We start from the raw sequence: 16156 nt of genomic DNA, 5'->3' as shown, positions 1-16156 counted from the left end.
CCTTTTTGTCTTTTTTATTGTAGTAATTCCAGACACACTCACTGACATGGTTAACCAAATGACAGAGAAAGTAGGCCTGGTTCATGGTCTGCCTTATGTAGCAGACAGACAGGGCTTTGCTGCCACATTAGAACAGGTAAGTATGGTGGTCATAAATAATGTTCTTACTGTCAGTCACATCCCTGATCCGCCAGAAACTTGAGAGTTGGGATGAACTACCCAATGTGAACTGTAATTAAGTCTGTTTTAACATGCTAAGTACTGGTGTCCAACATGAGATTAGTGTTTTATGAGTGAAGACATTTTTGGGCCCCTGCAGTCACTGACAGCTGAACTTACTACACTCCAGCAGTGAATGGATTTACGGAGGAAACACCTTGCGATCTCATTACCAGCTGAACACACCATAGTCTTTATCCTTATAACCCTCGCTTTCAGTTCTAGAGTTAGGTTCTAGACTATAGACTTAACATAAAAGCACATGGCATATAGTTCTTTCAGATACCTAATCTGAAAAGAATCTTTTTAAAATATCAGAGTATTTAAATACATAAAATGGAAAATTATTTATACAAGTCATTATAAAATCCATTTGACTTTCCTTTTTTTAAAGATTTTTTTATTATATTTGTGAGGAGAGAATAACCCTACCAATGAGAGAAAGTTTGTATTTTTTTTTTCCCATGTGCCTTTTTAAAAAGCTGAGATGGTACTCTAAAAACAATTTGTATCTGATTTTTGTCACTTCATTATCTTTTCTCCATATTTTTAACTTTATATAAAAGTGATTTTTTTTTATAAAAGTGATTTTTATTGGCTATATCACAGTCTATCACATGCATGTTCTATACCTGATTTAACCATTTCTGTGCTATTAAACATTAAGGAAGAAAAACTTGCTTTAATGTCATCAGGGAAGGATATACACTTGTAGTCTTTTAAACATATCAACTTGCTTTTAAGCATATCTGCACTTACATTATTTTGAATTGCAGTCTTGGGATTACCACAGATCTGAGGGGGTAAAGGTATGTTGTGAGTGGAATTTAACCTTTGGCAGTTTGAGCCATGAACTCTTACTATTGCCCATGAATATATTTGTCCGATTTCAAGAAATCATTAAGTCTTTAAATATCAGAGTTTTTGTTTAGTAAGAGAAACTCTGAGTAGTTACTTGAAAAGAAAATACTTTTTTTTTTTTAAGATTTTATTTATTTATTCATGATAGATACAAAGAGAGAGGCAGAGACATAAGCAGAGGAAGAAGCAGGCTCCCTGTGGGAAGCCTGATGCGGGACTCGATCCCAGGACCCCAGGATCACTCCCTGGGCCGAAGGCAGGTGCGCTAAACTGCGGAGCCACTCAGGGATCCCCAAGAAAATACTTTTTTATTCCTATATACCACCTTGTATTTTTGTTTTAGAAACATTCAAGTTGTGGGGCATCTAGGTGGCTCAGTCAGTTAGGCATCTGCCTCTGGCTCAAGTCATGATCCCAGGGTCCTGGGATTGAGCCCCACATTGGGCTCCCTGCTCACTAGGAGTCTGCTTCTCTCTCTCCCCCTCCCCCCTGTTCATGCATATGTGCATGCTCATTCAATCTCTCTCAGATAAGTAAATAAAATATTTTAAAAATAAAGAAAAATAACATTGGGGAAATAGGGAAGAAGCTCAGAGACTCAGGGGCAGGAAGCAACTAGCTATGAAAGGATGCACAAAAGGAGTTAAAATAGGATTGTCCTATAGGTTGATATACCTATAAGTGCTGTTTGTATGTGGAAATATATACACAACGTACATACACATGTAACATGCATTCACATACGTACGCCTGTATGTGTAGATGTAGTTACACAAACATTTTGAAAGTAGGCTATATAACATATTTGTTAATATTTGACATCAGTGAGTGATATTTTTACCTGACTTATTTTATATCCAAATTAAGTTTTATTTGGATAAATCTTTGAATCTTGTAGCTTTAGGGAAGACAGTATTTATTTGAAAATAGAATTATTTTTTCCTAGAAGTATATTTTTCTTTGTAATGGTGATAACAAAAATAGTCAATCTAGGGGCACCTGGATGGTGCGGTTGATTGAGTGTCTAACTCTTGATTTTGGCTTAGGTCATGATAATCAGCATCATGGGATTGAGCCCTATATGGGACTCCTCACTCAGCAAGGAGTCTGCTTGAGATTCCCTCTCCCTCTCCCTTTGCCGCTCCTCCTGCTCTCACTCACATGCTCTCTTTTTCTCTCTCTCTCTAAAATAAATAATTCTTAAAAAAAAAAAAAAAAAGAATAGTCAAATAAACTACTGATTGCCTGCCACATGTAAACAGTGTTTTGTAATGATTTTTATTCTGGTAGTTTATGTAAGAATAAGAAGATATTCACTCAGTTATACTTAAAGTTCATTAAGAAAAAAATGTTTTAGATACCATACTTTTAACATAACATTCTAATTATACATATATGTTTTTGCTTTTTTTGGGGACAGGTATATTTTGGAACTTCCCATCCAAGGTCTTATATCTCTGCCAATGTCACTGGCTTCAAATGTGTGACAGGAATGTCTTGTTTAATGAGAAAGGATGTGTTAGATCAAGCAGGAGGGCTTATAGCTTTTGCTCAGTACATTGCTGAAGATTATTTTATGGCCAAAGCAATAGCTGACCGGTAAGCAAACTAAATTACATGAGGCTTATAGTACTTGTAGTACCTGACTTCTGTTGGTATATTGTATTTGTTAAGCCCATGGGTTAAGGAGCTATTTTATTTTATTTCTTGCTAGTGAGTACAGGATAGATTAATATTTCTTTAAAGTAATTCCTATTATTTATAGATATGTTATAAAAGAAATAAATGAAGAAAATAAGTGTTCTGATTCTTTTACATTCTATAACATAGTTTGGCATTAAAAGGAAGCTTCTCTGTGATTATAAATTTACATTATTATGGATGTAAATTTCTGTGTGTTTCAGAAGATTAGAAATATTAGTGCAGTCTTAAGCCAGCAGGTGAAAATTTAAAGAATATGATTGCACATTTTGGGATTTCTCAGATTATTTGATGCCTGCTAAGAAGCCACCTAACGGTTCACAGAATGAATTCACATTTCTCTGTCAAAACATGTGTTTGCTTTTAAAGGGGTTCATTGCCCCTTTGTGATAATTTACTAAAGATAGGATTTTAAAAATTGACGAAGATTTTTAAAACTCTTTCATGATGGTATTCATGTACTCATAGTTCCATAGTTCCCATGAGATACATAATGCTTTTTGTTTGCATTTCTTGTGAATATCCACACACAAATCACACATCCCTCCTCTACATCCAACCTCCTCCCATTTGAGTTAGTGGTTTTTTTGGTTTTAGTTTTGGTTTTGCTTATTAGTGATCAGGGACTAAACTGTAATACAGAACCCGCTGCACTTAGTACTTTCAAAATGTCTGCATTTTAAGTGTCTTAAACTGTAAACTGAAGGGTTGCAGTCTCTCTCAACTATAGATGGTACTTCATGGGCCTGTGTATTGCTCAAAGATCCAAGAGTCTGATATACCCCAAGTAGGGTGCTGATCCTGAGAACGAGGCTCACCCTGAACACCAGCAGTTGCTTACTCTGTATAGTGATGAGTAAACGTATAATCAGTCGTGCCTGCATGTGTTCATCATCATCATAGTTCATTTTATAATTGTCTTAATTTTCAGAGGCTGGAGGTTTGCAATGTCCACTCAGGTTGCAATGCAGAACTCTGGCTCTTACTCAATTTCCCAGTTTCAATCCAGAATGATCAGGTAAGCCAGCTGTTCTTCTTTTTATACTGGATGAAAAGAGAAAGGTTGAGGGGAGTAATTTTTACATGGTCTAATGTGGTATTCAAAATACTGAAAAGTCAAGTCTTGCTTAGTTCCAGAAAAGAGAGGTTAGCGACCTTATTAAAATAGATTTTTAAATTTTTTAAAGCGTAAAGTCAATTAATTAATATATAACATGCTGTTGGTTTCAGAGGTCAGTGATTTGCCAGTCTCATATGCCACCCAGTGCTCCCTCCATCGCGTGCCCTCCTTAATGCCCATCACCAGTTACCCTATCCCCCACACCTCTTACTAAAATAAATTTAACGTTTAAACATATTTTCTTTGCTGTGTAGCCCTGAAAGCATTCAATAAATATGAGATGCTGAAGTGGGGGAGGGTGGGATGGCATAACTGGGCACATGATGAATGAGCTCTGGGTGTTCTCTGCAGCTGATGAATCACTAAATTCTGCCCCTGAAACCAGTGATACAGTATATGTTAACTAAATTGAATTTGACTAATTTTTAAAAAGAAAGATGTTGAGACTTTGATTTCTTTAATATGCTTATCTCTGTTTTCTTAACTTTCTATACTTTGAATTTTATAATCTTTATTCGTTAGAGTGTAGGCCATACAAATGAATTTATAGACTTTTTTCTTTGATATACTAAATAAAAATAGAAAAGAGGTTCATTAAATACTCTTTAAAGAGGAGGGCCTTCATATCACAGAATAAAGAGCTGGTCATTTGGTGGAAAGATTGGTTAGTCTTGTAGTCAGGCTGTTGTTTAAAAAAGGTATTTAAAAAAATAAATAAATAAATAAAAATAAAAAAGGTCTTTTTTCTTTTAGGTGGACCAAATTACGAATTAACATGCTTCCTGCTACAATAATTTGTGAGCCAATTTCAGAATGCTTTGTTGCCAGTTTAATTATTGGATGGGCAGCTCACCATGTATTCAGATGGGATATTATGGTATTTTTCATGTGTCATTGCCTGGCATGGTTTATATTTGACTACATTCAACTCAGGGGTGTCCAGGTATGTGGATAGGCATGAAAAGATTGGCAGTCATTTGGTGGAACTAAAACTATTTTTATTTTAGAAAGGGTTGATGAAATCTATCTGAGCCATTCTTTAGCTTCCTTTTGAAGGTTAATATCAGGTTTAAACATTACTTTCTTTAATAGAATGTGGATGCAAAACTTAACTTGATTTTCAACTTTCAGTTGGTAGCTAGACTAGGACTTTTATTAAGGCTCCAAAAAAAAATTATGTTAAGCAAATCAAGTATTCAAACTAAAATATGTTAGGATTAGCCATTATTTTAATGCTTTTTCTATTCATAATTAACATTTTTTAAACTGATACAGCACAGCAGTTCAGTTATATAAAGAAACAGGCTTGATTTTATATAGTGTATTTAAAAGGGTGATATTGAAGAATTTCATTTTTTAACTATGTTTAGTTCAACAGCCAGTAAATCCGTCTTTTTTGTTTTTTAATTCCTAGGGCGGCACACTGTGTTTTTCAAAACTTGATTATGCAGTAGCCTGGTTCATCCGTGAATCCATGACAATATACATTTTTTTATCGGCATTATGGGACCCTACTATAAGCTGGAGAACTGGTCGCTACAGATTGCGCTGTGGAGGCACAGCAGAGGAAATTCTAGATGTATAACTACAGCTTTGTGACTGTACATAAAGGAAAAAAGAGAAGTATTATAAATTATGTTTGTATAAATGCTTTTAAAGATCTACCTTCAGTAGTTTTATCACATGTATGTTTGATATCTGTTCTTTAATTTATTTTGCATGGCACTTGCATCTGTGAAGAAAAAAAAAAAAACACATCTGTAGTCTTGGCCAAATGGTACACTTTATTTTGTGGAAGTAGTGAATCAAGAGAATTGGTTCTAGGAACCTGGGTTTGGTTTTCGTTGTTTGTTTATTTTTTAAAAATAAATATATATATATATAAATATATGAATGCTCTGCAACAAACACTATGACAGTATCCTTCAGTAGAGAAAGTTTCTTATCTGTGAGTACACTCTTACAACATTTATGGGATGGCAGCAGCTTTGTTTTGGAGTTTAGGAAAGACTAGAAAGGAATCACTTTACACATCTAAAGTGAATGGTATTGTATGGTGAACAACCCACACTGAGGTACTAACTAAGAAACTTTTTCATGCTCTATGCCTACCTCTTGTAGTTGTTGCAGAGCCAATATAAATTGAAATAAGGTAGCTAGGCCTTGCAAAAACAAATGGAAAAACTTTAAAAATAATAATAGTAAAAGAGCTGGAGTCTAGTATTTATATGAATCTGTGAGAGATATTTTTTTTGGTCTCACTGCAATGAACCAAAAGTGGTTGAGTTTGGTTTTTAATTGTAGCCATGTATTGAAGGCATCCTTTTGACCAACTCTTGTTGGTTCTGTCTTGAACCATTGTTAATCACTGTGCTGGTAAACCTTTCCTTCCCTGCTCCCTTACCCGACCCCACCCCATCTTTCCTTAACTTTTTTTTCGGGGGTGGGGGGGGATTGGGGGTGGTTTTGTTTTAGTGTGAGTGGATGTTTTGATAGTTGTGAGGAAAAATGCATTTCAGACACATTTCACACATGAGCTATTTTCTTACTCAGTATGTCTTATTGTTAAAAAGAATGTAATTTCATGATACAGGTATTTAATATCTTTTTTAAGTAAGTAAATATTCTAGCCATCAAATAAATTGCAGTAGAGTATTAAGTGAGGACAGGATGAGTTTTACTCTTAAAATCAATCAGTATCAAACTAAGTCTACTGTGTGTGTGTTTTTTTTTTTTTTACTCTTACAGTTAGTCTAGTCTTATTTAAATTGGATTTTTGTATTCCAGTTTGTATGACAGAGTAGACTAGATCAGTGCTAGTTGTAAATGCATGCTGTCTTTCACTCTTCTCTCCCGTCCTGCCGCTAGACTTGCTTGTCACGTTATGCTTAACTTGTGGTGAACTGGACTTGTTTTTGTTTAAAAAAAAAAAAAATAGGCAAAATGTAAGGGATAGTGCATAAGCCTTTTTTTCCCCCTGTAGTGGAATTTTTGCTTTTTCTCTGGGATTGGATGGCATGTTGTCTACATGAACGCCTGCTGCAGGGCTGACGCTGGCAATATGGCAGCTTTCAATTCTAAGTTACTACAGTTTCCATGTCAGAGCATAATGTGTAGCATATCAGCAATAATTACATATTTATAGAAAACGGACACATTTTCACCTCACTGAGCCAATTCATTTAATTGTCTAATGACTAACATACATGGTTTCAAGTGTAATATACCTATTAATGTGTATATACTATGGATACACATTATGTATAAGCTTTTCTCTGGGCCAAACTGCTTCAATCAAAAACATTTTTTTTCTTTTTTCTTTTTTTTTGCGCCTTATGACGAATTTGTTTGAAGGGCATTTTCTTCATGAACAAAGGCTTTGATGCATATTCCTTTCCATGTGAAATGGGTAGTATTGCTCCCTGAGGAAAGTTGCACAGTGAAAACCAGTCTAGTTGTGACCCACTTTGTGTTTGTTTTTTTTTTTTAATCTCGATTACAAAAGTTGAATTTTGCGAATATGTTTGTAATTTGTTGGTTTGTTTAATGAAGTTTGGTTGACGCCATCCTTTGCACCGCTGAAGTGAAATTTTGCTTATTACTTAGCTTTTTGCTAATCTCAGTGTGGGCAATGTAACAACAAATCCAAATGGCTGGACAGACTTCTTGTGTTTTGTAAATATAAAAAAATGACTGTTCTGTATGTGTGTTTTATGTGGTAACGGAGTATTTCCTTCAAGTGAAACTTCATTTAAGCAGAGTGATTCTTTGTTTAGCAAGTTTAGAGTGGTGATAATATGGTAAGAAATAATATAAATGTTGAAGAAAGCATCACAACAGAACTGTAGGAGTCCAAATTTAATAAACCATTAAAAAAAAAGTGTCTAGAATATACCACATTTTATTATTTAAAATCATTGTATCAAGTTTTTTGTTGAAAATAAAAATTTGAATACAATCAAAACATTAACAATAATGTATTTTTGTTTACTGCCTTTTCCTTTTTTTATCTTTTTATAAGTCACATGTTGTGCCGATCACATCAGAATTACTGGGAGAATTCTCTCAAGCGTTAATTTTGACATCTTCCTTTTTACAAAACTGTGCTATAGTCAGGCTTACGGCTTAACATTGGGCTTTTCTACATTGGTTGCACATTAGAAACACCGAGAGAGCTTCAAAAGAAGAAATAACACATGCCTGTGCCCTGCCCACAGAGATTCTGGTTCGGGTACTCTGGGACGCGGCCTGAGCTCTGCTGGTTCTGTGCAGGCAGACCTGTGAAGCAGTGGCCTGTCATCACCTGGAGAAGAGACCCATTGGCCCCTTGGGCTCCCTCCCACCCCGGCTCCCAGCCTCACTTGGCTTCTTAGGTGGTATCACTCCAGTGGCGGGCAAGGCCCAACCAAGGAGAGGAAAGGAATGGCTCTAGGCCTCCCATGCAGAGACCAGCTAGACCCAGTGGCCCACACACTGGCCAGGGCCAGGCTCCTCCCACGCTGGAGGCCTCTCCACGTGTATTTCACCATCAGCCTGTGAGGGAAGAAAACTTTTAACTGGAGAGTAGATCCCAGGGGAGGAAGGGTCTAAAAAGAATTTGAAGTGATGAAAATGTTTTACTGTTAAATAGTAGTGATGGTTGCACAATCTTGTGAATATATTAAAAACCGCTCTGAATTGTACCCTTTAAAAGGCAAATTTTATGGTCTGTTAATTATTATACCTGGATTTTTTTAAATAAAGGAAATATTAAAATCACCGTTAACGTATCATTTCCTTCCAGTCTTCTGACACCCGTTACTGAAATGGGTTTGAGAGAACACATAGAACTGCTTGTTTGGCCATTTTCGAAATCTTTCTCGATTTGACAGATGAAAATATTGGAGCTCATAGTTTAAAGATGGATCTTTTTTTTTTTTTTTCCTTTAAGTAGGCTCCACACCCAGCGTGGAGCTGAGCACAGGGCTTGAACTCACAGCCCTGAGATCAAGAATCAGATGCCCAACCCACTGAGCCATCTAGGCACCCCTCAACATATGAATTTTTTTAATGGCTAACAAGATTGTGTATTTTTATACATATGATTTATAACCACTGGAATTTCTTCCATTTCTTGATCTTATTTAAATGAGGGTCTTAATGTTTCATTAATGTGTATTCCATGTGTCTCTTCTTCTTTACCATAATAAACAGTTTACCAGACAGAACACTGCTAAAGTCTTTGCATTTAGGATAATGTTTTCCCAAGGCAAGGTGGGGAGGGCATGGAAATAATTGATGAATGTTTGTGCAGCTGAATGGCCCGTACCAGTATCCTGAAAAAAGACCAGTGTTCCCAAATGTGGTTTCCCTCCCTGTCTTAGAACCATTTTCAGCATTGAAGTGACAATATTTTCACAGTCTGTGTATTCCCATTTCTGACATGAAGCTTATTGGCCTTTGGGTACAGTTTTTTCAATACGTTTCTGAACTTTATTTGCTAGTATTTAGAGAAATATTTTCTAGGCTTTAGAGCGAGGATATGCTAACTGCAAAGTCAGTTGGGCTTTCCTCCTTTTGTACTCCAGCAATTATTTATTTAGCCAGGAAATGATCTGTTCTTTGAAAGTTTGAAAGAATTTATCCATAAAACGTTATGGGCCTGGCACTTCAATAACCTTTTCCAGCTTATTTTGTTGATAATAGTTCACATTTTCTATGTCTTTTTAAATCAATTTTAGTCACTTAAACCATCGAGATTTTGACAGCGTTTGACAAATTCCCTTCAAACTTTTGCTAGCTACATAAGCTGTTGGGCGGGAGGCTTGCAGCCCCTGTGCGGATTGAACTTGGACCTCTGGTCTGAGAACAGCCGCAGGCAAGGCCATCCCTCCCGAGGCCACCGATACCCTCTTCACCCGGGCGGCCTGGGTGGCTCAGTGGTTGAGCATCTGCCTTTGGCTCAGGATGTGATCCCAGGGTCCTGGGATCGAGTCCCACAGCATCGGAGCCTGCTTCTCCCTCTGCCTGGGTCTCTGCCTCTCTCTGTGTCTCTCATGAATAAATGAATACAATCTTAAAAGGAAAAAGAAAACCTGGCCCCATTACTCCTTAAAACACTTTAATGGCTTGACTTTACCTTCAGGATAAAGCCCAAGCTCTACTCTTGGCAGAAAGGCTATTTGAGATCACATCCTGAGGGCACCTCCAGACTCCCCTCTTGCCTTTTTTTTTTTTTTTTTTTTGCCAAACCCACTCACGTTAACCTCATCGTAAACTTCCTGCAGTTTCCCTGACGGCTGCTCTTTCCTGCTCTGGGCCTTTGTGTGTGTTGCTTCCTCAAACAATTCCTCCAACCTCCACAGTGGGACTCTACTCAGGGGCCAGCTTCTCCATGACTTACCTTCCCGAGTTCTGTGTCCTGTGCCTGTGCCTCTAGCCTCACCCTACACTTCTGCCCTAGCACCTACCACTGGTTATTTTAATTGGCCCTATAGTTGTTCGTGTTCATCATTAAATTGGATATACCAAGGGCAGGGAGGGCCAGTAACTTAGCTGGACTTTGTGTCCCAAGCTCCTGGCTTAGGGACCTGATACAAAGTCCATTCTGCTGAATGAATGAATGAACAAATAAAGATAAGCATGCCTGTGCCACTAATCTGGTGCCTCTAGCTAATCACACCCCAGGAATGCAGTCTGTGGAGCCAGACCGGATCCACTCTCCAGCGTTACCATGTGCTTCCCACACGCCCTCTCTGTGCCTCAGTGGACACCAGCGCGATCTCCTTCGCAGGGGTCGGTGTGAGAATGAAAGGAAGTAGCTGCATTTGACGAGCCACATTCTCCGTAAAGGCTGGTGTTCCGATAAGGATCTCAAGCCACTAAGTGAAAATGAAAGCTTAGTTACACAGTCGACAAAGTAGCTCTTCTAACTCCAGGGCTCGAGGGAAAGGATTGTTCACAATCTGATGGGAGAGAGTTGCTGGATCTTTTTGTAGGGCGACTGACCCCTCAGCCCGGCTGGTTCAGGGGACGTATCCTAGCATTCCAGATGAAAATCCATCGGGTTTATTTAAGCTATTACAAACAATGCTGTGTCGCCCGCATGATCCTGTCCCGAATGTCAGAGTCAGTGGCTGGAGCTGCGAGGCCCGGCAGAAAACCCCAAGAGTCGCCGCGCAGACCTGCTCCCTGCAGCGAGAGCGCGCGGAACCTGGAGGCCGAGAGGCAGGTGCTCACGGCCCGGCGTGGCCACACGCTGCGTGGAGGGAGGTGCTCCCGGGCCCGGGCGGCATTCAAGGAATTGAACCTGGCTGGAATGTCGCCAGCTCCTCTCCTTGTAGAAGGACAGCTGGCCCCGTGTAATCCCGAGAGTTTCCTGGGTGCTCTGGGACTCCGAGCCCCCAGACCCGGCCATCAGATTCCCTGCCACGCGGCGTGACAGCCACCAGGTTCCCAAAGGACAGCTTCAAGTGCCAACTGCAGTGCTCCACTCCCACGTCCGAAAGCCAAAAACCCTGCACCTTTATAAGCTTTCTTCAGATTCTGCTGCGGGCCTTGCCAGGACCCTTCAAGGAACATTCCAGTAGATCTAGCTTTCCGCGGGAATGCATCTTACGCAAGGACGGTGCGGTGAGGGTGACGGCCTTGTGGCCAGAAGAGTCGAGGCTCAGCCCCTAGGACATACTTATTTTGATCTCTGAGCGAAGTGGCTGAGATACTGTGGTTTATAATAAGAAACATAGGGGTGGCTCAATCGGTTGAGCATCTGACTCTTGGTCTTGGCTCAGGTCTTGATCTCAGGGTTGTAAGTTAGAGCCCTGAGCTGGGCTCTGCACTGGGCGTGGAGCCTACTTTTAAAAAAATAATATTAAATATATATTTGATCTTCATTCCCATTTCTGGCACAGAACTCCTAAAACCCTTATGTAATTTTCCTGTGTGACAGGAGGTCTTTTGTTGTGTTAATGAGGTGACTTTGGGGCTGCTCCTGGGGCTGGCATGGTTGCCTGGTTGCCGGGAGAACCCAACCTGGGACTGGAGGGTGGAACATGCAGTCCCACCAGCCCCCCAACCCCAACACTCAGGGAAGGGAGAGAGGCCAGAAGTTGAATCAATGACCAGAGGCCGATGATTTAATCAATCGTGCCTATGTAATGAAGCCTCCCTAAAAACCCAAAGGATGGGGTTCAGAGGACTTCCAGGGTGGTGAACATGTGCAGATTGGTGGGCGATCCATGTGCCACGGAAGCTGCAAGCCTTTCCTCATGCCACGGCCTCCGCGTCCTCTCCCTCTGGCTGTCCCAGAGTTGTTCCCTGCGGTGACCAGCTAATCTCGTAAGTGAAATGTTCCTGAGCCGCTCTAGCAAGTCAGTGGAACCCAAGGCCGGGGTCGGGGGTTGGGGGGTGGGAGGGTGGGGGGGGGCGTGGAAACTCCAATCTAGAGGCGGTTGGTCAGAAGCACAGGTGACAACCTGGACAGGCTTCTGAAGTGGCAGGGGCAGGTTGGGGAACAGTCCTCTAGAACTGAGGCCTCGGCCTGTGAGACCTGGGTACAGAGTGTCACAGCGGAGCTAAACCTGGAGACACCCGGCTGGTGTCCTGAGCACTGCTCGGCGGACGGGGAGCCTCCCCACCGCACGTGGGGGCTGTGCCTGGGGCACATGGTGGCCCAGTGGAAGCGTAATCACCGGAGGGCCCGCCACGCTCGGGACTCCACGAGGCGGATCATCTGAATGGCAGATGTTGACTGGCAAACAAGAGGTCTGGGATCTCTTGGAGAGGAAAACACCATGAAAAGTTAACGAAGTTTTCAAACATTTGCTTCTTAGGAACTGTAATTTTGGGGCCCCTGGGTGGCTCAGTAGGTGAAGCATCTTCCTTCAGCTCAGGTCATGATCTCAGGGTCCTGGGATTGAGCCCCACATCGGGCTCCCTGCTCAGTAAAGTCTGCTTCTCCTTCTCCCTCTGTGCTCTCTCTCTCTCTCTCTCTCAAATAAATACAATAAACATTAAAAAAAAAAAAAAGAAGAAGAAGAAGAAACTGTAATTTTGAACTTTGTGACCAGGGTAGCTGGAATTTTAAATTTTTACTTTGTTTTCACAGAGCAGCGCAAAGGGGAAAATGGTGTGGAAGGGGCTCCATTGGTGCGTCTGAAGACATTGGACCAAAGGTGCTGAGTGATGGTGGGAAGCATCTGTCCTGCAGGGTCCCAGTGATGAGGACCAGCAGTTGCTGTACTAGGGAATTCTGGGAAAAGGACAACCTGTCATAGTCACTTCTCTCTGGTCTCTGTCCTTTCCAGCCTGGCCACAGAATGAAGAGTCCAGACACAGCTAAGAACTCGTTTGACATCTGGGCCCTAGGATCCCACTCTAGCTGCTCTACGTCCTTGCTGTGATCTTGTCTGGGAGAAACTGGTGTGATTCCATCCACAGCAGGGGAGCTCAAAAGAAGATTGAGCTTTCTTCCACCTGAGAACAGAGCCCCCCACCCCCACCCTCCTGCCAAGCCTCAGCAGAAATGTCAGGCTTCCTCTCCCTGTCACAGCTGCCCATAGTACAGGGGCAGTCAGTCCACCATGGCTTGAGGGATTCCCACAACCCACTTGCCAAATTGTCAGGCGAGAGAAATTGCCAACGAAGAGAACATGTCATTTGCAGGAAAGAGACCAAACGGGACAGAAGATGTGGGTAAGTGGAGGTGGAATATAATGGGGGAAACAGAGGGGAAATTCAATTAAAAAACATAATGAGTGGGAAAACATAACGAGAACTTTCAAGAAGACGGAATTAGAGCATAACAAATGAAATTATAGAAGTAAAAGGCAAGATTTCTAAATTTAGTACTTTGCTGTAGAAACAGAGTGATTCCGTCTAAAAACCAAATCTGTGTTGGGGGGGGGGGGTGTCTCAGTAATCCAGAGCCAAACAACATAAAACAAGCATACTAAAGCATACTAAATGTGAAAATGAACAGATCCAAGACATAAAGGACGGAGGGGAGACTTAACAGTCTAGCAGTTGGAGTCCTGGGAGAAAGGGGTATGAGAGAAGAAATCTGAAGACATGATTTCTATTTAAAGGGCCCAGGTGAGTTTATTGAAAAGACACACCCACAGAGAAGCATCCTGGTGAAAGTTCTGAGCTTCAAGGATGAACTTTACCCTCATTAGCCAGAAGGAATGAGTTACTGACAAAGGAAAGAGAGTGAGGCCATCCAGCAATGAACTATCAACAATACTGAAGGCTCTGGAAGGCACATGGATATCTACAGGCTAGTAGGAGGAAAGGTGGGTTATGACCAGGAAATCTTGCTTCCAGTCAAAACATTATTAGAGGAGGGGTGGGGGGAAGACATTTTTGGACATGCAGGGCCTCAGAGAGTACACCAGCCACGTGTTCTGTCTGAAGAAAGGGGTCAAGAAAACTCCAGAAAATAACCCCCATCGGAAATCTCCACATGAGAGAATTGAAAGAATTCAAGGAAACAGTGGTGAATAAGGGACCTTGTGTGAGTCATGGTCTGAATGGATGACGCTAGTGTGGCATGGAAAAATGAGAGTTTTTGAATCAGATAAGACTTTTTAGAGGGGGAATTTCAATAGCCTTGGCTAAAATTAGAACTTATCTCAAAACCTAGGTGTAAGGACGTGAAAGCAAATGGGGAAGGAAAAGTGGTTTTAAGCTTTGTTGAGGTCCACCAAGGCACAGGGAAGGGCCGCAGAGCCATTTCATGGCACGCAACCAACAACTTCAAGTTGCCTCCTAGACATGAAAAGTCTTTGGTTCCGTTCTTCCACTGAGGAAATCTTAATGGTAGTAGTAATATCCCTTCAATCTCTCTCTCTCTGTCTCTCTCTCTCTCTGCCTGTGTGTGTGTCTCTCTCTTTCTCTCAACCAGTGGTGTCCTTTCTTTGCCCTCTCAGTTCCCCCCACCCGTTCTTGTTCCTGCCCATGTTCATCTTACTCTTTACACCGGGCAGGTTAGCAACAGATTGCAAACTTAGCTCCTGGCCCACCTGCTCAATGCCCATCAGGATGCCCATCAGGATGTCCAGTTGGACAAAAGGAAGAATTTCTCCCTTAAAAATAAAAAGAACTAGCAGAAACCTTGTGATGATGGTTACAATATATGTTATATTATTTATATTATATATATAGTCCACCCACCATTAGATAATATATAATATATAGTCCAGCCACCATTAGAAGGCTGTGCACTTTTTTTTAAAGATTTTATTTATTTATTTATTTATTTATTTATTTATTTATTTGAGAGAGAGAGAGTAAAAGCATGAGTGGTGGGGACAGGCAGAAGGAGAAGCAGACTCCCCATTGAGCAGGGAGCCGGATGTGGGGCTCAATCCCAGGACTCCAGGATCATGGCCTGAGCTGAAGGCAGATGCTCAGCCACTGAGCCACCCAGGTGCCCCAACATCAAAGGACTTGTAAATCTTTGCTAATTTTTATCAGCAAAATCCTGGCGAATGTGTGAGATTAGGGGCTTGACCAAGGAGAGAGGGACATGAATAAAAATTAGGCAGCATTTTTCTTTTCTTTGTTTTTTTTTTATAAAGATTTTATTTAGTTATTTGACAGAGAAAGAGAGAACACAAGAAGGAGGAGCAGCAGAGGGAGAGGGAGAAGCAGACCCCTCACTGACCAGGGAGCCCGATGTGGGGCTACATCTCAGGACCCTGAGATCATGACCTGATCCAAAGGTAGATGCTTAACTGATTGAGCCACCCAGGCACCCCTAGGCTACATTTATTGATATGGTATTCTTTCCAGGGATCTTGGGGGAAAATACTAGTTCCAGTAGCTGGGAAGACATCTGACTGCTTTTCTCAATAGGCTGGCTGGAAACCGTCAGAGATGGACCACATCAAATGAAGCCAAAACGTTAGCCTGGGCCAAGAGCAAAGAAGAAATAGAGAGACTTAGGAAGACAGGGATTTTGGAATGCATTTATCATGCATGATTCAGTTTATCTCCCAGTAAAGATCAAGAATGTCCTCCTATCGTCAAACCATTGAGAAACACATTTGTTCAGGGAGAGCAAGGATCTTTGTGAAGGTATTTGGACAAAGAGGCCGATAGGAGGAACAGGCGGCTACAATAGTCTTCCTGATGTCAGGAGGGATGGTAGGATCAGGGAAGGATGATGGCCTCTTGAGCAAGGCCAAACATTGCACTTAACCACCAGAGGCCCGGTATCTATAATTAATGTAATTGGCAAAGGTACTACAGTGGTAATCGGAATGGCCTGACTCT

General features: G+C 41.1%; 1 protein-coding gene across 1 annotated transcript in view; it reads left to right on the top strand.

Annotated features, from left to right (window-relative positions):
- UGCG (UDP-glucose ceramide glucosyltransferase) overlaps positions 1 to 7877 on the top strand; it is a 36427-nt gene extending 28550 nt beyond the window's left edge. Inside the window, exons 5-9 of the mRNA XM_041762555.1 lie at positions 24 to 136; positions 2501 to 2679; positions 3713 to 3799; positions 4655 to 4844; positions 5316 to 7877. Of these exons, the coding sequence (XP_041618489.1) occupies positions 24 to 136; positions 2501 to 2679; positions 3713 to 3799; positions 4655 to 4844; positions 5316 to 5486 (740 nt within the window). The 3' untranslated portion in view covers positions 5487 to 7877. The remainder of the gene's footprint in view (positions 1 to 23; positions 137 to 2500; positions 2680 to 3712; positions 3800 to 4654; positions 4845 to 5315) is intronic.
- The last annotated feature ends 8279 nt before the right edge of the window (positions 7878 to 16156 follow it).

The sequence above is a fragment of the Vulpes lagopus genome, chromosome 7, assembly GCF_018345385.1.
Source record: "Vulpes lagopus strain Blue_001 chromosome 7, ASM1834538v1, whole genome shotgun sequence".
Classification (NCBI taxonomy): Eukaryota; Metazoa; Chordata; class Mammalia; order Carnivora; family Canidae; genus Vulpes; species Vulpes lagopus.
The sequence above is the reverse complement of the archived record's forward strand: the minus strand, read 5'-3'. Positions and strand labels throughout refer to the sequence as shown.